Source organism: Ipomoea nil, unplaced genomic scaffold (assembly GCF_001879475.1).
Source record: "Ipomoea nil cultivar Tokyo-kokei standard unplaced genomic scaffold, Asagao_1.1 scaffold2922, whole genome shotgun sequence".
Taxonomy (NCBI): Eukaryota; Viridiplantae; Streptophyta; class Magnoliopsida; order Solanales; family Convolvulaceae; genus Ipomoea; species Ipomoea nil.
The window spans coordinates 1,355,274-1,378,872 of NW_017619350.1; the positions used below are offsets into that span (position 1 = coordinate 1,355,274).

A 23,599-nucleotide genomic window follows, 5' to 3' on the forward strand; every position below is an offset into this window, starting at 1 on the left:
AGATATGTTTAACGGTGTTAAATTTCTTAAAATGTTTGTGCACTTGTGTTCACAATCAGACAAATTTATACTCTCCATTCAGTAAGATTTTGAACTCGGACATTATGCCTGTCAGTAAAATACGCCGTGAATCTTATTTACCCGAAGTTGCATTCTGCGGAGGCTTGCCTTATGGTCCTAGGTGGCAAAGGAAGTAATGAGGGTTGTCCATATATATAGAAATATAGTTGATCAGTTCAAACCAATAAGACCAATAGATAGCTCTCACGAAAAATCAAACTTAGAATCCTATTGGTTATCAAACCTACTATCCCTATAAACTTGGCTAGTTGCCCACATGTTACTAGGGACCTGTACTTTGAAACAAAGGTTTGTACCTCAACTCCGAGAATCCTCACATGCCCTTACCCTATAATACGTTTTGGTGGAGTAAATTGAAACATATACTTCAAGTATCACAATTTTTTTTTTTTTTAATTGGACAAATTAAATATACTGCTTTCGTTGATAAGATCCTAATTGCACACTACAATTACTAACGAAGCATAATATTATCATCACTCGACATTCAAAACAGACTATTAACATTACTCAATACGTAGATGTAATTAATGATGCCACAAGTGTATGGGCAAGTTGTAGAGAGTGTGTATATATATACATAAGTGGATATATATTTCACCAACTTCTGTTGGTGCATCAGATCCGTAATAAAAACAATGAATGGCGTTCACGACTCACGGGTTGCTATAATGCTTATTGAAGAAAGGAAGGATGGATATATATGATGGTGGAATTGAAGAGCTTCCCCACACCTCCTTACACATTCAATTTTTCACAATAAATTAAAATTAAACCCAATGCCACTATAGACTACTTCTATCTGCATATATATGCCCTTTCAATTGGACCACATATATATAAAATCTTATTCAAATAAGAATTTGAGAAGTGTGAACAAATAGTGTCCATCCATCTTGAAAGATCTAATCGCGGCGCACAGGTTTAGCTCACTGGTTCAGTAGACAATATTTGACAGCAAAGATCAAAGTTTAAATTTCGGCAGCGGACCAGCATTTGGCCCCACATTTTTCCAAATGTTCTATCAGGTGGAAGTATGAAACTGTTGAAATTGGGGATTCAACCTTTTGAGGGAAAAAGATCTAACAGCTATCAACTAACAGTTATTTATCCCATAAAGGGAGTGGCGAAGAGCACAAAGAGAAGATGCAAGAGGAAGAAACAATTGAACATATGGACTAATAAACTTGCGTTAAAAGCAAGGGAAGCATAGGGGTGAAGAGACGGTGATGAGTGGGATGGTTCATCCTATATCTAGACATATAATATAAATTAATCACAAAATTAGATCATTAATTTCTAAAAAAGCAGTAATAATACAAAAAGACAGGTTGGATTATGATAATAACATAGGTATTGTCTTAGGAAAAGCTTGCCAATTTTACAAGGCAAGCTGCTAAGGTTGTCCTTATAAGTGCAGCTTTCTTCAACAGTAGAGAAGTTGAACCCTAGCTTTATTTTGTGATCTCATGCCCCTACAAAATTCTTCCCCTATCTAGCTTTTCAAACCCTAAATTTACTTCACCCTACGTTTTAATTCTTCCAAATTTCTTACGTCTCTGTTAATACAAGCTGGCGGGACGGGGCAAGCCAAAGCGGGTAGATCGAAATACAAATTATATTCATGTTACAAGTTAATTAAATACGCTCAAAAAAATTGTCTGATGAGGTGATACCGACTGGTATAATGTGATATTCTCTTGTCAGGTACTCTACATGAATGCAATTAAATTGTATTTTCATTTTCAATAGAGGTATGTGTAGTATAATGTATTTTATGCTTTCATTATTACTAATTTACTACTACTCAAGGGAAAGAAATTATGATTATAGAAAAGGACCTTTGAGCCTTCTTGAACCAATATAGGTTATTCACACTCAACTTGAGAGGTCAGCATATAGATCAACCTATTCTCTACTTACTTTGTGTATCAACTTCTCCCAACACATTATATTTTAATTTTAAAATATATTACACCCACAAATCAGATTTAGTTCATGACTCTTCGAATCCTATAGTTAAATTAGCAATCCGTTTACTAATTAATTAACTGTCCTAAAATTATATCTTTAACCCTCGGAAATTTAGACAATAATATATAATTGTTGGATGGTCTCAATTTTTATTTTTATTTTTTAAAAGAGTTGGTTTGGCAGCTCAAAGTGGGTAGATAGAATTAGTTAAACTAGCAGCCATATAAAAAAATGTTGTTGAATTGCCCAAGAACTGGGCATTAGTCTTGCAGGGAGAGTTGAATTGAAATTGAGAGAAAAATTTATAACTGACCTATATTAGTAGCTTAATAGGCATGGAATCTTCATGGGTTTGACCATTTGAATCTATCTGTTCACCATTATATTGTAACATGCTTTAATTTAACCTTGTAATTAACCTAAATCCAAAAGTAGAATGTTTACATTTCTGTACTTCCCTTTCTTGTCTGCTTCTCCCAACAATTGCAGCAATGATTTCAAAGCATGTCTAATGCCCACTGTCCTGTCAAAGCTGGTAAACATAATGGTATCTACGGAGTAAGATCTTGTACTACTAATGTCGTGACACATAATTTAACTTTACCCTCACGAGCTTAGCTCAATAGTTCAGTAGTCAGTATTTGAAAAAAGATACCAAATTTTGAATCTCGACAATGGCGGTAGTGTTGGGATTATGTTCAAAGTGACAGATTCCTTGTACCCAGAGACATTTGGCCCTGTCTGCTGAGCCATTGAAGAATTATGTCCAAAGTGACAGATTCCTTGTACCCACCAGCATTTGGCCCTGTCTGTTGAACGATTGAGTCACTCTAGTTTACATCATCCAAATGCTCTATCAGGCCTGGAGATTATGTCCTATCTCTTATCGTAATTTACATTCTCCCAAATGTTCTGGCGGACCCGAGTTGGATACAGAGTATAGTTAAAATCTTTATTTTTAGAAAGTTGTTTGAGTATAGGGGTTTGAAGTGAAGTTAGGTGAGCATCATCAACTAGCTTCAGTCACTGTTTGCAGTGTTTAACTGGCAAAATTATTATTATTATTATTTTAAAATTCATTGCAAAAGAGCTAAGTAAAAATGATGATTAAGAAATAATTAATGGAAAAATTTGTGATTTGGTTAGCAATTAGCATAACGTCTGTCCAAAGTTCTTAGAGGATGCAGGAACTGTGTGTCCCCAAATCTTACCCTTCTTCTCTTCATGAACAAACAAACTCTCTTTCACTCTCAGGGTCAGGGGCGCCTCTTCTTCTCTGGTTCCCGGGAAAAACTCCACATTTTCACTTGACAAATTTCAAGAATCTTGAGAACAAGTACACAAAAGCAGAGAGAATGTTGGGTTTTTCTGGGGAGAATTACAATGTGGGAAGCGAATTGTAGTTATTAGGGCGTGTTTTTGTGAGGTTTTGTGATGATGGTGGCTGCTATTTCGGGAGCAGCTTCAACGCACAACACGAAAATCAGCTCGCGAGATGAGGCGCAGAATGAGCAGAGAAGGCCGCCATTGTTGCCGTCGGAGAAGGACAACAATGGATGTAACAGTAATAACAGACGTCCCAAAGCTAGAGTAGTCGCTTCTAGGTACATGACGCCTTCTCCTTCCACTCCCTCTTCAATCTCTAGAAGATTCCCGTCCCCGTTAGTCTCGAGAAACTCCACCCCTTCGTCGAACGCGCCGCCGTCTTCCGGGCCCAGAAGGTCCGTTTCGGTGGATCGGCGCCGCTCCGGAGTCTCCAGGCCGCTAAAGCCTGATCTCGACTTGAATGTCGGCAATGGGAGTGAAGTTTCCGCCGCTACCAAGCTCCTGGTCACTTCTACTCGGAGCTTATCGGTTTCATTTCAAGGGGAGGCTTTTTCCCTACCAATTAGTAAGACAAAATTGGCTCCGCCGTCGCCTAATTTGAGCAGTATAAGGAAGAGCACGCCGGAGAGGAGGAGGACTGGTACTCCGGTAAGAGGAGTAGGAGATCAATTCGAGAATTCTAAACCCTCCGATCAGCAGCGGTGGCCGGCGAGGTCCCGGCAAGGAAATCATTTGTCAAGGAGTTTAGATTGCCGTGAAACGAGCAAGGTTGTTGGATCTCGGAATGTTATCCTTTCAGTTGATAGTAGATTGAGCCTTGATTTGGGGAATGCCAAATCTTTCTCAGCTGCAAATCAGGGTTTAGATGAGAGCTTAGTGAATAATACTGAGTTATCTGTGCCCTCTGATCTTACATTATCTGATACAGACAGTGTTTCTTCTGGTAGTACTTCAGGAGTGCAAGAATGTGGCGGGGCGGCGTTTCACGGCCAAACGCCGCCTTGTGGGATCGTTTCAGCTCGATTTTGGCAAGAAACTAATAGTAGGTTGAGGAGGTTGCAGGATTCTGGATCGAAATTGGTTGGGCAGCCGAGGCTGAGAAAGTACCCGAGTGATGTTCCCGTGTCATCGCCTATTCGTGGAGCCATTCGGCCCGCATCTCCGAGCAAAGTAATGACGCCACTAGGATCATCTCCCTCCCGGGGAATAATGCTCAGTCCATCTCGTGTGAGAAATGCTGTTAGCACCATTGCTAGTAGCTTCCACGAGGCCCCTTCGGTTCTTAGCTTTGCTGTGGACGTTCGGAGGGGGAAGGTCGGGGAGAACCGGATCGTGGATGCACACCTCTTGAGGCTTCTTTATAATCGACATTTGCAATGGCGATTCATTAATGCTAGGACTGAAACCGCTTTGAATGTGCAGACTCACACCGCAGAGGTAAAGATAGTATGCTTTTACTCTATGCTCGATCTCGAAAGTGTAGTGGATAAACTAAATCGTTTTACTTTGTGCAGAAAGATCTATGGAATTCGTGGATAAAAATCTCGGACCTGCGAGATACAGTCACTAAAAGAAGACACAGGTTGCAATTGCTGAGGCAAAAATTGAAGCTCGCATCCATTCTGAAGGGACAAGTACGCTTTCTTTTCTAATTTCCACATAGATTCTTCTTTTTGCCTTTATGCAATGGTATTCTTCCTGTGATTTTTTAGTTCTCACTGCAAATAATTAAATGAATTAAGAACTGAAAACATTCTTCATTTGTATCTTACTTTTGTTTGTTTCTGCTATGTAGACTATTGCCAATCAGTTCTGTTATTTTCACTTTAGCCTGCGTTTCTTGCTATCATTAAACAAATTTGAATGGCTTCAGCCCGGTCAACTGTTTTTGTTAACTTGAGTTATTACTTTCTTGTGCAGATTTCGTATTTAGAAGATTGGGCTTTATTGGATAAAGAACACTCTGTATCTGTACTAGGTGCAATTGAATCTTTGAAGTCTAACACCCTTCGACTTCCAGTTGTTGCCGGAGCAATTGTAAGTGCCTACTTTGTTCCCTTTATCCATATTGGTGAAATGCTGTTTGGTGAAATACAATAATGTTCTTGATTTTAACAGGCTGATGCCCAGAGCTTGAAGGAGGCTATTGGTTCAGCAGTTGACGTGATGAAGGCAATGGGATCCTCGATCTGTTCACTTTCAGCAAAGGTAATCTAAATTTTCTAACTTCAACACTCCTTTCCCCTTGACTTATCGGAAATTAATCTATTGGCTTCCCTTGATATATGTTTTTGCATTTGCTAAAGATGTCGAGTATAGATGCCATAGTTTTAGTCTCGAGTTAGAGTAGAATGTGTATTGGCACATCCTCCGGATGTCAATTCTTGATGTATAGGTTTGGTTAGATGGAAAAAAAAACAACAAAAGAACGAGCAAATATGAAAATGGAATGAATAAAGATAAAGAAAGCCAATGACCTTGTGGTCTAGTGACACGAAGTGGCTATCCCTTTAGTAGGTTGAGAAAGTAGTTATGAACAGATACTACATAGTAACAGAGTCAGTAGTACTCAAAAAAAAAAAAAAAGATAAAGAAAAATACCACACATAGTGGTGGCGTGCAACATCAAGACCTATCCCTTCTTTCTCTCATAGGCACATTAAATTTAGTCACATTTTCAGGTGGAGGAAGCAAATTCATCGGTGACTGAACTTACTAAAACATCAACAAAGGAGCGAGCTTTGCTTGAAGAATGCAAAGATCTCTTGTCTATGCTAGCCATAATGCAGGTGAATACACCCGACCCTCTGTCAGTCTATCCTTTTCCATCTTTTCTGCTCACTTCACTTTAATGAATTTCCTCTGTTCTTACTTATCGAACACTACAGGTTAAGGATTGTAGTTTGAGAACACACGTATTACAACATAACCATATATCAACATCCTGACAAAACCGACCTGTGTAGAAGAGATGGTCTTTTTTGGACAAATTCTAACACTCATCAAACCTTTCGTCCTCGATGGAGGTGGAGTTTGGAAGCAACCAAGTGCCGCTTTTGGCTTTGCATTGCCATTTTTTGGAACACAACTCCCCTGCATGAATTCATCTGAATATTGAGCAAGTGTTTTCCTGTCTCACTGATATCTGTATTCATACTAATCTTTTTTCTTTGATTGTGTAGTAAAAAGTTAGAAAAGCTGATGTGTGTATATATGACAATGTAAAATTTTAGTTAGGTTTTTCTTTTGATTTTTTTTTTTTTTTTGGTTTTCTTAATTTCACCTAGTGGTGGTGGTTTGGTGTTGAAAGTGGCTTGTGTGTTTTTTCTCTGCAAGTGCTTTTCAGTTGTGCAGATTTTCATGGTGAAACATCATATTGTAAAATCACTTGGCAGCAGCATTTCAGTTGTTTGTTTCGGATTAAGGTCATGCTTTTTTTTTTTTTTTTTTTTTTTTTTTTTTTTTCCTTTTCTCTTTTAATATGTTGGAATCTCGGAGTAGGGTGCAAACCCTACAAGCCATTCACGAATCACTTGGTCAAAACTTATTGAATTTAAAAAAATTTCAGCTTGTTACTTGTCAAACTGTTCGTGAACTATATATTTCGAACTAATAGAACTAAGTTCGAGTATTAAACTCTAGTAACTATAACTATTTAAACCCCGAGCTCAACTAGACTAGAAGTCATAAAATGTAATGAGTACCTCAATTAATTTCTGAATGATAGATTTTGAGTAAGAATAATCTTCTCATCTAATAAATCGCTGAGTCACCCTAAAGTGTGAGCAAAAAAGAAGTCAAGAAGCTCGCATGGACAGCTCAACTAGTCATAAGGGTGAAGTTTGGGAAGAATGATCCGGGATCGAATCTCACCAGCGACAGTGTAGGGGACTTCTTGTGTGCAGTAAGCAAATGTCTAGCCTCTGTAATTCAGTTGGTAATCTTCTTCTAAATACTCTATCGGGCCGGAACGGGAACGTTTGGGTTGGGGATTCAAAGAAGCCAAGAAGTCATAAAAACTTGTTGGAAGTTGGGTAGGTGAAAGCCCAATAAGAAAAGCAGTGAATGGGCCAAGAATTGGCCGACCGGGAGACAGCAGACAACGCCGTAACACAGCCCAATGTGTGGCGTGCCTCGAACGAAGAAACGAATTGTTGGGAGTGTGATATTTGCCAAATACTATGTTGATTTTTATTGGGATTCTGCTTGCCCCCCCTAACTTGGTCAACATTTTAAACTCAACAATCTCTAAATCACCCCAACCCACCAACGGTGAATGGCCATGTTATACATAATTTATATTGATTTAGGTAGTAAATGAGTGAGCTATGAACAATTAGATCATCATTCAGAGCATTTTGAATGAGTTTCTCTGTAAATAAAAAATTATAGATTATGTAATTGGGTACTAATGAATTGGTTGGAGATGTGGGATACCAAATTATTTGAGGTAACAAAAATTAATGTCAAAGAAAAGCTTACATTTAATTGAGAGGTAAAATGATCTGAGAGAACATTTTTTAAGGCACTTTTCTTAAAGTCCACGAAAAGAAAAAGAAGTGGGACAAAGAAACTACAGTATAGTTCCAAGGTTTCTCGGAAAACTGGTTTAGCTTTCAGAAAAAGAGTCTGAGAAGATTAGTTTCAGAAGATTGGTGTGAACTTAGATGATACACAAAACCGCTTTCCAAGGTTGAGGTTTCCGACTCCTCCGACGGCGTGTCCGCCCTCCTCTTCTCAACGCGCCGGTAGCCCCTCCCGCCGCCGGTCATCCTCGCAGCCGTCGTCAGGCCTAGATCCAGATCGCCTGCCACCTCGTCGGATTCCTGCGAAGGCGTCGGGATTGTGTACTCCGGCAACGGCCGCGGCGTTCCTCCCCGCAGCACCGCCTCCACGGCCGCCTGGCAAACGTGCCAGTTTCCGGTCCATAGTAGCCCCACGGCGCCGTGAACCGGGTTCACAGTTCTTCCACACGCTTCTAGAAGCAAGGATTGGAACAACGCTGCAAAAGTTTAATAAAAGATCACATAAATACCAGAAATCGACCGTTTTGTTTGGGTTCCCAGTTCGGGGAAATTGAAGTTACCTGGTCTCTGGGATTCGGGAACGGAGGAAAGGAAAGACATGAGGCCGGCACGGCCGAAGAATTTGGCGACGAAAACAGTGGCATTAGCTTGCGCCTGCGGGGTTTCGATCCCTTGGAGACTCTGTCGAAGTATGCAATTATCGTTGCACCCTTTTCTAAGAATCCGGCAGCCGTTGCAACTCATCGGCGGCACCAGTAACGATCCCAACTAACTCCGGCAACCTTAAAAAAATATGAAACCTCAAACAGAGAAGGCGGAGGTGAAGAAGAAAATTAAAACCCAGTATTGATCTTATCTTAGGAGAGGAAAAGGGGAGGGATGGGGGAGATATATAGAGCGAGAAAGTGAGGTTGGGATGTGGAGAATTGAATAACCAGAGTTAATGGGTGACCATGGGCGTGGTTTAGGGTTTGGGTGGCAGGGATGAGTGTGACAAGTGACAAGTGACAAGTGAAAATGAATAATATTGGGTAGTGGTAAGGTGGGTTCCAAAGTAATTGGGTGAGTGCGAGCGGCTCCGTGTCTCCGCGAATGGGTTGGGTGGAAGGGAGACTGCTTCCCTTCTACCTTTGACTTTTGTTGTTGTTGAGGAATCTATTTTCATTTTGTTCTTCCGATAAGTTTTAATTTTTTGTTGCATGTGATCTAAGGATGCTCTATACCTAATGTTAAGGATGGAACCTTTGATCTTATTAAAGTTTAATTTTGAGATAATATTCACAACAACCATTTTATATGGCTTGCACCCCATGAAAGTCCATTCATTCCATGTAAATCGCAATTGTTTAATTGTTTAATCGAGATTGCAGGATTCATATGTGCCACCACTAATTTATAATAATATCAATGTGTTCATAGAATCCATCATATTCATCAAGAGACAAATTTTTTGAACTGAATAACACTTATTTTGACAGCTAAGTACATTCGAGTGGTGCAGGTTAACCGTATTTCAATACATATGGCAAACAAGTGAAAAGAAATTATATCAAACAGCTATCAGCTAACAGCTAATTTACCAAACACATTTCTACGATCAGATAATGTTATCAACTAACGGTCATTTATCAAACAGGACCATTTTCAGCTTAAATGAGATGTATGCACTTCCCAGATTCATATTATATCAATAGATTTGATCCATGAATTAAAGAGATTAGTAGGTACCAACATAATCGGATGAGCCCTAACAGGTTTACAGGGTGCACAACACGCAACCTCAAACTTCATGATTCATATTCTATCACGTTGAGAGAGAAAAAACAAAAATCCAAACTTTGATTTATGAGAAATCTTACAACCGTTTGAATGTTTGTTTTATTTGAAGTTTACTTTGTGCTAGTAAAAAATCACAAGTAAACTGTTTCTTAAAAAAAAAATTCGCAAACAGCCTATTGACCTTTTTAGTTTGAACCAGACAACCAATCATAGATAAACTCGTCTACTTTCTTCTGATCTTTTATCGACTAGGATTACAAAACTAAGTTTACTCAATATATACCGTCGAGTAGTGATTGTGGGTTTTCCTTATCACCCAACAAATTTGGATTATGAGACTAATTTGGATTCGACTAGATTGATTTAGCAAAGTTTGACTCTTAGCTAGTGAATGAACTACGAGCCTTGTAAGTGCATTAGCAATCTACTTGTCATTTGTCAACCACACTATCGGGTTAAAATTTATCATATTTTAACTATTAAAAAATATACATTCTTTCTTTCTTTTATATATATATATATATATATATATATATATATATATATATATATATAATTAAAGTATGTATCTACCATGTAACAAGCGGTGAATAACTCGATCAAGATATGTTTAATAGGGAAAAAAAATATGTTATATTTTTTCTACCATCAAAAGAAATTGGAACATTATTAATCCACATTTCATTTTACCTAGGAATAGTTGTGAAATGCATATAATTGATGAAAAGGGGCACCCTTAGCTAGCTAGCATGATATGTACTCATCATTATCATCTCCAACCTTAATGCCATAAATGCCTTTTGAAGAGCATGTAAAGATATGATGCAATATAATTTTGTAGCAACATTTAGGTAAGATTCCTTCTCCATCTATATATTATTGTTGTTCTTGTATATATATGCTTTCTCTTCGAGGTCTATGACTCATCCCTCACTATCATCTTATACACAAAAGCCTATCCCCCACTTCCACCTTGCTTTAATTATTTATATATATCCCATTTATATTTACAATTTATTTCAATATTTAATTAATGAATTAACTTGAAAGAGGTAATGTATTTCCAAGATGGCTGACATGATCCTCTATCTAATAAGGTTTAAGGATCAATTATTGCATGGGAATAATGTCATCAATCTATGATTAGTTATTAATAAATTGCAAACCCCATGAGCCCATGACTGAATCTAGTTAGAAAATATATTTTGTGCTAAATATTAAAATTTTAATTTAAACTATCAAATTCAAATATTAGTCTAATACTTAAGTATTTAATTCTTCACACACACACATATAATTTTAAATTTAATGTACCTGGACGAGGCGGGAAAGGGTATTTTCATCCCTATTTTTCAAATTTTGGTCCCCATCTCAATTAGAGAAGAGATTGGGAATCTCTACAGAGTCAATGAGAAATTATTATCACTACAAACGTACCTGATCGACTTAGGTTTTTAACCACTTTTCATTTGTCAAATTATTATTATTATTATTATTATTATTATTATTATTATTATTATTATTATTATTATTATTATTATTTTGCATTGGACATGCGATAAAATATGATCATAAAGTTTGATATTATTAATACAAAAACTCACTTTGGAGTACTTAGAACATGTTATCCTGTTAAGAATTATTAGGTCATTCCTATCTGCGTTTACAATAAACTAATCAAACACTCCAAAGGTTAATGACAATCTTAATTACTTGCGTTTGTCTTTAAAAGCAAGGCACCAAATTCATTGGATTAGGTGGTAAGACAAGGCCAAAGCTGACTAGGTAGTGTGGGCAAGCCTGGTTAATTAACAACCACAACTTTAATTAATTATTAATATTATCGGATTACTTATGATAGAGCTTAGAGTAATTAAATCGTAACTTCCAAAGTATAGAGGGTTACAAGAGGCAGACAAACAAAGATTCATTGGAGTTGCAGATATTGAGCCTAGTACGTGGCATCTATCTTCATTCCTATGTGGACCACATTGGAATTTTTGTTACCTGTAAACTATGAGGATGGGATTCCAAGCCATGAAAGAATTGAATTTTGACCCAAAAAGAATGATAGGGTGGATAGAATACGGTTTAATTTTCATACTTAAATGTTAAAAAAATAGTTAAATATGTGGTATATAATTTTTTTTTTTTTTAAATATGGTTCACCTCTCACATGTAATTTATGGACTATTTGAATAAATCCTAGAGTATTGATTGCAGGTTTTCTGTTGTCATCCAAAAAAGGACTTAGTGTATACTTTTGAATACTGACTGAAAGTTTCTCTTGCCACTGAATTAGGCTTCCAAAATTTAATAGATGCATATATTTTTTGGGCTTCTTTTCAAATTTTCTGTATGATTATAGTTCATTTCTTTGGTTGACACGCTTGTCGTGTCCTGAGCCAAAAGGTCCTCTATCTCATAAGGGCATCCTCAATAGTAAGGGTTTTGGTGTGGTTTTTGGAGAGTTTTTGTATATGTGATTAGGAAAGAGAAAATGAGGGAAGGGGGTTAAAAAAGAAGCAACCAAATGTCAGCAAAATTCAAAAAATAAAAAATAAAATTACAGGCTCTAAATGTGCCCGACTGGGTGCAAATGTGCAGCCCAGGCACAGCTTGCTGACAACTTTTTTTTCTTGCAGGAGAAAAAAAATTTCAAAATTCACCACTCCCATTTGTTAAAAACTTAACAAAGGAGATCTTATTGTTTCAAAAGTTATGAATGAACTTCCTATTAGGGTTGTTCTAAGGTGCCTACTCCATTGTCGTAGTACCTGGACTCACGTACTTGGCTCAAATTGACTAAAAAATTTGTACCCGATTCACAAATCGACTATACATGTTGATAAATATCTTAAATTTTATCCGAGTTATTATTGTGTATTATAATCTTGTTTTCCATTATATGGGGATGGGACCACCGGAGTAAGCTGAGCTAGTCTGGGGAAAATTTTTAAATGGACAATTTGGCCCCTTCGTCACCTTAGTTAAACTATAACACTATCCACTTCTTTTTTTTCTTTTTTCTTTTTCTTTTTTTAAGATTGTCCCTCCATGGATTAGAGAGACAAGTGGTGTTTGACACGCTTATGGAGCCAATCTAAGAAGCCAGTAATAATATCCCACCAAGAAATATATATGTTGTATCAAAACATGATATCTATTTTTATTAATGTTGATTTTACAGCTACTAGCTATTTGGTTGGCAGACTAATACTACTGTAAATAATATGAAAATAGCTTAGAAACAATTTTATTGTCAGAAAATAATAATCAAACTCCTTACAATGTACTTATGAGAATATTTATACATAGGCAGTTAATTCAAAGAAAATAGTTAATTCAAAGAAAATAAAGAAAAATGTTGGGAGAAGAAGAAAGGAAAATGTTTACAATTATTTTAACTTAGGAAACTTTCCTAAATCAAGTTTGGACTTATTTCTTAAAACGTGAGATATATACTTAGATCCAGATCGAAAAATGAAATTATGGGGTGAATATGAAAATGGATCTTCTATCTTTAAAGCGCCTATTTAGATGTCCTTCTAATATCTAGTAGACAAACTACGTCCTCCAGCTAACTAACCAAAGCCGCCGCCCTAGTAAGTATCCATCAATCAACATTCATGTGATTGAGTTGACATTTAAAATTTTCAAGTATTCGAATAAGAAATGTTATCTTTATGATCTTAAGTTTCAATTTTAGATCATATATTAATAATGTGTCTAGTCTGTCTAGACTTAATGGATGGTACATAGAAACATATTATGTTGGTCTATGTTGTCGGCAAGAAATTGGTATCCTCAATACCATCTTTGAGCTAGAAATTCACTATGCATTTGTAGGAGATTTGTTTACATGTATATGCATATCAGACAGCTGATAGAACTTGAACAAAACTGAATGCCTTTGCCTTCTTAAAGGTGTGGATTTTGCTTCTATTGACAGACCGAAGAATTTCCGACGAATCTAAGCCTTTCACTGACCAGATTCCAGACAAAATCCGGCAGCATTTTGACATTATTATTTCTTTTTATTACACAACGAGGTATATCCTAAGTAACCCCTAATTATAGGAGTCACTTTAACCCCGTACAAACGTATTATACTTAGACTGATCCTTATTTGGACCTGATTGGCCTAATTAAGGAGCCTTTTGACATTATTGTTATTGTGTTTGTATTAGTTAGTTGTTGCAGACTTTGAAACATCAAATAGATGAACCAAAATGGTGTTTCTGCAGGGAAACATCAGAGTGATCCCTATTTGCACCGGGTCGACCAGAAACATTACCAAACATAGCATTTCCCAACTTCCAAATTTAATAGCTTCTGCAGGGAGGTCATTAGTTTCACTGAAATGAACCAAAATGGTGTTTATACCTTATCAGAATGGCAACTTCTCTTTGGACAGAGAATTATGTATATGCCTTAGTGGATGGCAACCAAAGGTGGAATCAAGATTGAAGATTGTAACTTTTTGGCACCAGAGTTTCCCTTTTCTCATTTGTTGTCACAGACAAAAGTGAAAGTGAGAACCCCCATATTCCTAGCTGAACTTGACCCATTACTCTATATGAATTATCATTTGATGAAGTCTAAATTAAACCCTCCCTGTACTGCAAATGACTTGTAAATCAGTTGTTATTGTGCTGAGAATGTTGGCATTTCAGCAAAGGTTGTTTCTTAGCTTGCAGTGCCATTTTGCTAGGAGTATTACTTAATTTTCACCGGCCAAACATTCCTGATGAACATGGCAGTGCATTTGGAAATTAAAATGGGGTGTCAAAAGTTTTGGTGTTGTTGAGAGTGATGAAAGCTACTAGGAGGAGGGACTGACAAAGAATCAGGTGGTAGATAAGTCAGTTGATGAGTTGTGTTTTGGTGATGACAGAAGTAGGAAGTATTGCAGGAGTGTGGCAGCTTAAGTGATAGTGAAACTATGGAGAGAATGCCCGCACGGACAACTCAGTGGTTAGTTCTTAAGTGGTAGATTGCGGGCAAGAGCGAGAATATCAATAAAAATGTGACTGGAAAAGTTATGATCTTCTCGAATATTACACTTATCCAACTCAACAATTGGCAGTTGGGCTGCCAATGCAACCGCAAGGTTAGAGAATTGATGGTCACGTGACTTATGGCAAAGAGAATGTCAATAAAATGTGTGTGACTGAGAAAGTTTTGATCCTTCCAAATATAGCACTCATTCAACTCAACAGCTCGAAACAATTGACAAGTGAGCTGCCAATGCAACTGTAAGGTCAGAGAACTGACTATCATACTGAATAGCTCTGGGTCAAGCCTTACCCGATCAACTTTTGTAGTCACTATGGACACGACTTAAGCTGAACCCAGAGGGGATAACCGATATCGGGTATCATAACCAAAAGACACTGCACCCATTTTCACAAGAAATCCATTCCTAACAAAAAAGAAAGGGGGGATGTTGACCAACACCACAAAGTCCCAACCAGTAATGGAATTCTTGGAACAAGACAAGCATATATGCAGCAGTCTTAGTAACCAACTGATGGTGTTTTGTAGAGTAAAGTGGGAAGTAATGGTGAGTACAAGTTTTGTTGTGTAGAGTCAAACAAGTTTGGTCTAAAGCCTATGAAACTAGAATGCTGTGTCTGTCTGTTAGCAAATGGTTATCAGTTATCAATAGAGTGGTTTCACTTACTATCCGTGGCAGTTGAAAAATTCCACCTACCAATCTCTCAAGTAGATACTGCTCTTCTTCACACTAATACACGTAGTAATCATTGATTAATGAAAATAAATGAAGTTAATGCCCAGCTGGTATCTTTGAAAATTTCACTGGAACCATAGTGTTGGTTGGTAATCAGGCCTCTTCTCAATACAGCTCTGTCCTCAGATTTTGTAAGATTTGGGTTCATTTACTAATCCAATTTTTTTTTTTAAATGTAGAGAAATGAAAATTCAAGAAAAGAAAACAAATAATGTGTGTGTGAAACTAGTTCAAACTGAGAAAGCTAACTGGAAATTTGTAGCTGAGTGTTTCAAACCAAAAAAGTTAGCTTATAAAATCAATAGATCACTCTCACTGTAAATCAAACTTATATGCTCTGTTTGGCAAACCTAGCTGAAAAGTTATAAGCTAGGAGCTGAAAAGCTATAAGCTAAGAGCTGAAAAACTATAAGCTAAGAGCTGAAAGCTAAAAAACTATAAGCTCGAAACTGAAAACTGAAGAGCTGTTAAGCTAGCTGTTATGATTGAAAGTGTTTGGTAAAATTAGTTTTTTGATAAGCTGATAAATGTAAGCTATAAGTTCCTAAATAAGCTCTGCCAAACAGAGCCATAATCTTGTAATTACTAGCCCTATTCCAAAAATAAGATTTATTATTTTCATTTTCTTTTTCCACGTTGTATGTGCGTGCAAGCGTGCATCACATTCCCAAAGACATAACCTTAAACTGTTAAAGCACGTAAAGCACAAAAACCCGGGAAGCTAGGTAGGTGCTATCCCTTGCTTGCTTCTATGGTGCTAAATAAGCAAGCAATGCCTGGCTAATTAAAACGTAATTAACTCCCTAATTTTCAGCTTACTTTATCCCCAAGCAATGAACCGCCGCCGCCGCCGTCATAGGTCGTCGGAAACTTAGAAAAGTAAAATAGCTAGCTAGCGTGGTCTCGTACGTGGCCGTCGATCGCAGCCGCCGCGTTGTTCCTGCGACTCGTGACTTCCAGATCCACACGACTTAGCCTGGTCCCCGTTCATACGCTTTCTCTCGTTTGACAAACAACCACCATAATTAATTAATTAATTAATTAATTAATTCTTAGGATTTTGCTTCCACTAACAGTTCCTAATCAAATTTATTCACTAAAAAAAAATTAAAATAATGAAAAGTCAAGGAATTTCTCCGCCGCGTATAGTGGTACACCAAAATTCCCTTCGAATATAATCTTAATTTTCACCAACACCCTACGGTTATAAAAAAAAAAATTAAAATTAAAATAAAAACCATAACCACTCTTCGTCAAGTTAGTTAGACAGAAGACTTAATAATCACAAAATTCTGATGTTTATTAGTTGACTTAATTTCGAATTATTGTTCTTAAGTTTCACCTCTGTGACCAATTAAACTGCCCATACGAGCATATATCTTTCAATTAAGCATATATCTTTCAATTAATTGAAATTATGGAAGGATGATAATTAGAGAAAATTAGTTACGGGCTGAAATAGAAAACAAATTGACAACTAAGTGTAATGCTAATCTTAGTAATGAACTAATGATTGTAATGAACAGAACGTGCAATGGGGCATATACATACATAGCACATGGGCAACTACCGAATCGCATGTATCACGGCCACGAATTAAATTAAACACGTAATTAGAAGGAACATTAGAGGATTGATTGATTAAAATGGAATTATAAGTAATTACCCGATTAACCAAACCAATAAGAAATATCCAATTCAATGAATGAATTAATGCATGGTAATAACAAAGAGAGAAGAGCTAAAATCAATGGCCTACTCTAACTCTCTGTACATGAAGAATTTGGTAACTATAATAATATTTTGAAATTGAATTAGGCGGTTTCTGGGAAGGATAAGCGCGGTTTCTTTGCCGGCATCGGACTTTCTACTTCATGGTCGCCGGTAGTTGGTTGACTTGGCTGGCCGCAGTCGATGCTCAGGCGAAGGTCTAGCTCCGGTGAGGGTGGGAGCTCGTTGAGGTCGAATTCCAGGGGTGTGCGGCTCGAGATAACGGCGCCATCGGAGGATGTGCCGCTGCGGCTGCCGCCGCCGCCCAGTTTGCCTTCGTAGTGGCGGCGCTTGTGGCCGCCCAGAGCCTGGCCTGTCGGGAAGGATTTGTGGCAGATGGAGCACTCGTGGGGCTTGCCGCTGGGGATCAGAGCACCCGCCGCCGTGACGGAGGTTGACGTGGAGGGGTGGTTGTCTTCCGCGGCGGCGGCGGTGGCGTATTTACGGTGGCTGGCTTTGTGCCCACCAAGTGCTTGATAAGATGCGAACGCCTTGTCGCACACGCTACACTTGTATTCTTGAACGGTTTCTTGCACCGACTTCGGCGGCGACGGCGGCGGAGGATGCGGAGTAGCCTCCTCACTTTCCTTCTCCGCTTCCCCGGCGGCCTCCTCAGCCACGATCCTCCTCCGCGGCTCCTCCCCCCTAGCAAGCATAACAAGACACATCGCCAGATACTCCTCTTCACTTTGCGACGGCTGCGGGCTCTCAGTGCGGGGGCGCTTAGACGACCGCCTCTTCTTGAAACTGTGAAAATCAACCTCCCCAAGCGGCGGCGGCGGCATCTTCGGCGCCACCGCTGCCGCCGCTTTCAGAGCCTCCAAGGCCATCCCACAATTCGGAAAGTAACGCTAGAAAACAACTCAAGAGAGAGAGAGAGAGAGAGAGAGAAAGAGACTAAAGCAAGAGAGGAAAGGGAGTTTGAGTGAGAGTGAAGGACTGAAGACAAGAATATATACAGACAGGTAAGGGCAGAAGAGGTTGGAAGTTGCGTATGGAAAGGCGGTGGTGGAGTTGTACAGGCTATACCTAAATACATATACCAATATTATACTCCCATCAGGATTAGGAATTCTTTTATTTTTTTTTATTAATAATAATTCAAACAAATACACCATATTTTTTAATAACAACAATCAAAAATCATTACGTATTTTTTGAGATATATACGTAAAGGCAGGAGTTGAGTGTGATCACACGTTTGCAGGTTGGTGGAAGTGAAAGTCGGTCCAAACTAAACAACAGTTATGGTAGTGGTAGGAAAAGGTCAAATTTTTGAGCGATAGATTGTGAACTCAGGATCGAGTCTTAACAGTACGATAATTATACCTATCATAATAAATTTTTTGTAGACGTTAGATACTACTTTTCTCACTTAAATTCATTAAATTATCGTGATTTACATTTTTATTATTTTGACGGGTTAGGGTGTAGCCCTGAGATAGAGAATTTCACCTTGTGGGAAAGTTAGTAAAATTCAAGAACTATTTTTTGGTCTAATTTGTACTTTTCCACAAATTTTAAATTTCCCAATTTACAATAAAATATCGTTATTACAATTTTTAAGTATATCTTCTTTTTTTTTAAAGTATATCTACCATATACTAATAAATAAATAAATTACAACAGGATAAGTACGAGATTAGTTAATGAAGATTATTACAGGGCGTATAAGGTTTAGGAATTTACTGACTGCCCTTTTTCTTTCCTATTCATTGTTTGGTAATTAAGATTGCAATTACCATTCTTAATCTCTCCGAATTAACAGGGCGTTTGGTTGGAGGGAGGGAATTATGTGGGAAGGAATTGTAATTTTATGGGAGTCGATTACTGAGAATAAAGTGAGAATTTAAATTCCAGTGTTTGGTTGACAGGAATAAAATTACTGGAAATTTCAATTCCAATGTTTGGTATACATGGGAATTGAAAGGGAATAAGTAGTATAAAGTCAAAAATGTCCATTATTGTTGTTAGACATTAATTTTAGGTTAAAAAAGGAAGGGGTAATTTTGACTCATCACTATCTTTTTTTCTTAGGAATTAAAATACCAGGGGGGACATGGGATTTTAATTCCATGAAAATGGGGAAATTGCATTGCAATGCAATTCCCTCCAACCAAACTACGGAATTTAATGGTCTTTAAAATTAGGTGGGAATTAAGTGGAAAGAGAATTTAAAATCTCTCCAACCAAATGCCCTGTAAATATTTATATTTTTTTTTCTTTTTACTACGCCCTCAAAACAAATCTTGTGATGCAAGAGTGAGTTTTGGAAATTACTTACTAAGTAATTGTTTAGTTTTAATAGTTCTTCCCCGATTGGTTTTAATCGTGTTGTTATGGAGAGTGGGTCAATTAGGGATACCAACGCGGGACGGGACAGGGCGGGGAGTATACTATCCACCTCTGAAACTCCAACTCAGTCTCGTCTCTGTCTCCATTCCCGAACTAAAATTGAAAATAGTCTTCATCCCTGGTTAACTCTTAATAAAAATCTTAAATTAGTGTAATTTTATAATTTTAAAAACTAAAAATTTAAATATTAATTTTAAAAATAATATATAGGGAAAATGGCACTTTTTCCCCCTTTGTTATATACTTATAGCACTTTTTTCCCCTAAATTATTTAAGTGGCAGTTTTCCCCCTGATATATTAAATGGACATATTTACCCTTAAAATAAATATTTCATTTATTTTTCTTCTCCAACAAATTATAACCACGATTTGAAAAAATAAAATACATTAAGTGTTAAATTTAGAATATTTTAAAAATAAAAAAAAAAATTAAAAGAAAGTTTGAACCAACCGTTCAAATTGGATCCAAAATCGTGAACCGACGGTTCAAAATAAAACTCAAATCGCGATTATATATACTTATATGTGATAGTCAATATAAATGCGGAAAAAAACATGCACTATTTGCAAATATTATAATTCTAATTTAAGCTATTGCTAGTAGTTGTTCCGATTTGAACCTCCGGTTCACGGTTTAGGATCCATTTTTTTCCAGTTCACGATTTTAATAAACGGAAACCCAAATATTGGGTTATGTTATGAATCATAACCGAAATTTTTTAATTTGATTGCTATAGTGTTTGGTTCAGTTCGAACCGAACCGTGGTCATCCCTACGTATAAGCAATAATTTGGTGAAGAAGATAAATAAATAAAATATTTGTTTTAAGGGTAGAAATGTCCATTTAATATTATCAGGGGGAAAAATCGCCACTTCTATAATAATTGAGGGGGCAAATATGAATACATGAATAACCCAGGGGGAAAAGTGCTATAAGCATATAACACAGGGGAAAAAAGTGTCATTTTCTCTAATATATATATTGTATTTACTACAATAGTAGAGAGTGTATCCGCCAACTGGCGCTATGGAATTGGACAATTTTAAGTATCCATTTCTCTTTCACTTGGATCACCCTCGTACATTGATTTCCATCCATCGATTTCAAACCTCCTTCACTTTTACATCAACTTTATCATCTACAAATTTTATTTACATTAATTAATTATTGGAAGCAAATTAGATAGTCCACCTAATAAAGTCCAAACGTCGGCAAAGAAACTCCCTCAACTCAGCCACGTGTATGTATCCCTACTTAGAAAAATAAAAGTACAAAAATTTTCTAGAAAGCATGAGAAGTAGTAGTATTCCACTATTTTGAGAAGAAATTTGTAGATATATCCACATTTGGTGGCAAGTGTAAGTTCAAGAAGCTTTTGGTCACGTAAAACAATTCTAGATCAATTTTAAATTTTTGTAAAGAATCACAGGTATTCACGTCCCGATAGACCGTAAATCATGGTAACTCAATTGAGTATTTGATTACTGCATATTAGGAGTCTCCACTCAGTTGAATACAGATGCTAAACATTAGGTTATTACGCACAAGGAGCTACATTTGGCTAGATATTAGGTTATTGCACACAAGCGGTTATAGTTAGTTACTTACTGAGCTAAATACAGAGGCTAGACATTTGGTTACTGCACACAATAAGTTCACGCTTAATCATGGTAACTCAGCTGGATACAGAGACTAGACATTTGATTACTGTACACAAAGAGCCCTCTCATTTTAAGAAGTTATTCTCACACTGTGATAGATTCGATACAATATTAAGTCATTATTTTTAAATTTTTCGTATGACCAACTGAACTGTACATGTGCCGTTTAAGAATCAATTCAAAAGTTTAGAGTTTATACAAGTCCCACACGTACCAAACTAGTCTTAAAGAATCGAGATAGAGCTGGGAGAGTGAGGGAGTGGAGTAGTAATTAGCTTAACAGAGGGGCAACCCGTCTGAGATACGGCACGCAAACGCGTTGTAGAGCTGAGGTGGTGACACGTGGATAATTGATTCTTCAAGGGAATCGAACAACGACACGTGTCAGTCAGAATGGTTTTTAAGCAACTTGTTATTAACCGGACAAGTAAGGAGTGAAGATTGAAGGGCTGCCAGCTGTAGGTAGTATTTTACCAAATTCAGGAGAGACAACAGCCTTTACATCTGCTATTTAACAATTTTTTTTTTTTTTTATTTTTGGATAAGACCTTCCAAACCCACTTTAATTTATTTATTTTTTATTATTATTATTATTATTATTATTAGAAAATATATATTTTTGCCCTTCAATTATTAAAAAAGAAATATCAAATTTTATTCCTCAATTATATTAGTGTTGTTTTTAATTCTTTAATTATTTATAAAATATCTTCTTTCGGTTTTTAATGGTAATACGATTTTATATATATATAAAATACACTACTTCAAGTGACTGTGAACTCCAATATAAAATATACACAGAAGGTAAGATATACTAGAAAGATAATTTATTATACATATAATTAAACTCGTGATCTTTAAATATAAAAATTAGGCTCTATCAACACGGTAGATCTTTATTTGGGCAAAATTTATTATTGTTATTAGTCTCTTTAACTGTTCGGTTCGGATAGCACGATGACGCAATTGATAGTTTCATGCTCTGCAGCGACTTAATTCTATACGGAAGATTTTGTTTTTTTAGCAATATACCCTTCTTATTTCTTTTGTTACTTTTGTGCCATAACAACTTCTCCATTCAATAATAATAATTATTATATTATGTTCTAAATTTAAAATTTTGTCCAATTTATTTCCTTTCAAATATAAAATTATAAGTCATCTTCAATATAATCAATTACATGAAAGTGTGCACTAAATCATCTTTAGTCGACTATCTGAAGGTGTACAACAAGAAAATTCTGGTCTTATTTGCACAGGAGAAGCGCACAAAACTCAACCGAGAGGTGCTAACAACAATAGGAAAATATGTTGCGTCAATTGAGAGAATTTTGACAAAAATCAAATTCGTAAATTTTAAGTACGAAAATCATGTCTCACTACTCCTTTTGGGGTCCGAGAAATAGTAATAATATTATTATTTATTAATGATGGTTTATGACTGATTCCATATTGACAAATCACAAGTTAATGCGAACACGGTATGTTATTTTGGCACAAATTTAATATTATTGTTAATTACTTTTTGTACTGTATAACAATGTAACAGATAGTATATGCAATTGCACGGCGTCTCAATTTTATATATGGAATATGGTCCAGGCCACGTACTGCTACTTTATCGTCACAGTTTACAGATAAGTTGGCAACTTGGCAAGTCATCGTTAACAAAGCCACTAGGAATTAGGATAGCTTTAGATCAGATCACAAATGCATTGCATGTACCTACCATACCGTATGTATGTATATGGGAGGTTGCCAACTTACTAACAACACTATTGCCTCCATCTCCAATGCTTATCGTGTTTCATCATCACATACTCATATTTTACATATATAATTGTTATTCGTTATATTAAAAAAGAGAAACAGAGAAAATTGTTAAAATAGCACGGAAGAAACGTTGTTTAAACACGTGACAAAAATCAAGTGACTTGAAACACCTACCGTTTAAGGAACGAAAACAAAAATAGAAAGAAAAGTTAAAGTCATTTCTTTACACAATGAAACTAGTGCTCCAGTTATTGAGTTCTTTCCATTCTTCACGTGCAAATGTCAAACTCTAACTCTAACTCTTTCACAAGCTCTACAATTTGGGCTTCCCAGAGCACATTCACAACTTGGGTTGGGCTTCACAAGCTGGTATTGGTAAAATTTGAATCATGCACTAGGCTTATTCACTAATGACACAATAATGTCAATTTTTTTTTTTTTTTTGGGGGTCATTAGTAGGATTTGAATCATGCACCTTACAGTTGCTAGACAAACAAAACTTATAAAGTTATTTTGGATTGGTTTACCAGATAAGCTGTAAGCTCAAAGATTTATTGCAAAAGTTTATATTCCACAGTAAAATTTTGTAAAGAGAAG

The 23,599-nt window shown here is 36.6% G+C and overlaps 3 protein-coding genes across 4 annotated transcripts; 1 reads left to right on the top strand and 2 right to left on the bottom strand.

Moving 5' to 3' along the window:
* Nucleotides 1-3,224: 3,224 nt before the first annotated feature.
* Nucleotides 3,225-6,810, top strand: LOC109161353 (QWRF motif-containing protein 2-like). 2 transcript variants are annotated; one of them, XM_019309711.1, is made up of 6 exons: nt 3,225-4,818; nt 4,896-5,015; nt 5,302-5,418; nt 5,500-5,589; nt 6,063-6,170; nt 6,270-6,810. In XM_019309711.1, exons 1-6 carry the CDS (start codon nt 3,490-3,492, stop codon nt 6,327-6,329), a joined length of 1,824 nt encoding a protein of 607 aa, XP_019165256.1. In that variant the 5' UTR covers nt 3,225-3,489; the 3' UTR covers nt 6,330-6,810. The 2 variants fall into 2 exon arrangements, with proteins under 2 accessions (XP_019165256.1, XP_019165257.1); XM_019309712.1 differs by lacking the exons at nt 5,500-5,589; nt 6,063-6,170; nt 6,270-6,810 and having other exon boundaries at nt 4,896-5,052; nt 5,240-5,322.
* A 1,025-nt stretch (nt 6,811-7,835) lies between these two features.
* On the bottom strand, nt 7,836-8,886 carry LOC109161361 (LOB domain-containing protein 38-like). Its single transcript, XM_019309724.1, has 2 exons — nt 8,468-8,886; nt 7,836-8,383 (listed from the first exon to the last, which is right to left on the bottom strand). Exons 1-2 carry the CDS (start codon nt 8,649-8,651, stop codon nt 7,998-8,000), a joined length of 570 nt encoding a protein of 189 aa, XP_019165269.1. The 5' UTR covers nt 8,652-8,886; the 3' UTR covers nt 7,836-7,997.
* Nucleotides 8,887-17,072: 8,186 nt separating this feature from the next.
* LOC109161358 (zinc finger protein ZAT6-like) lies at nt 17,073-18,153 on the bottom strand. The gene has a single exon (XM_019309722.1). The coding sequence runs from the start codon at nt 18,039-18,041 to the stop codon at nt 17,256-17,258; it is 786 nt and encodes a 261-aa protein (XP_019165267.1). The 5' UTR covers nt 18,042-18,153; the 3' UTR covers nt 17,073-17,255.
* Nucleotides 18,154-23,599: the final 5,446 nt, after the last annotated feature.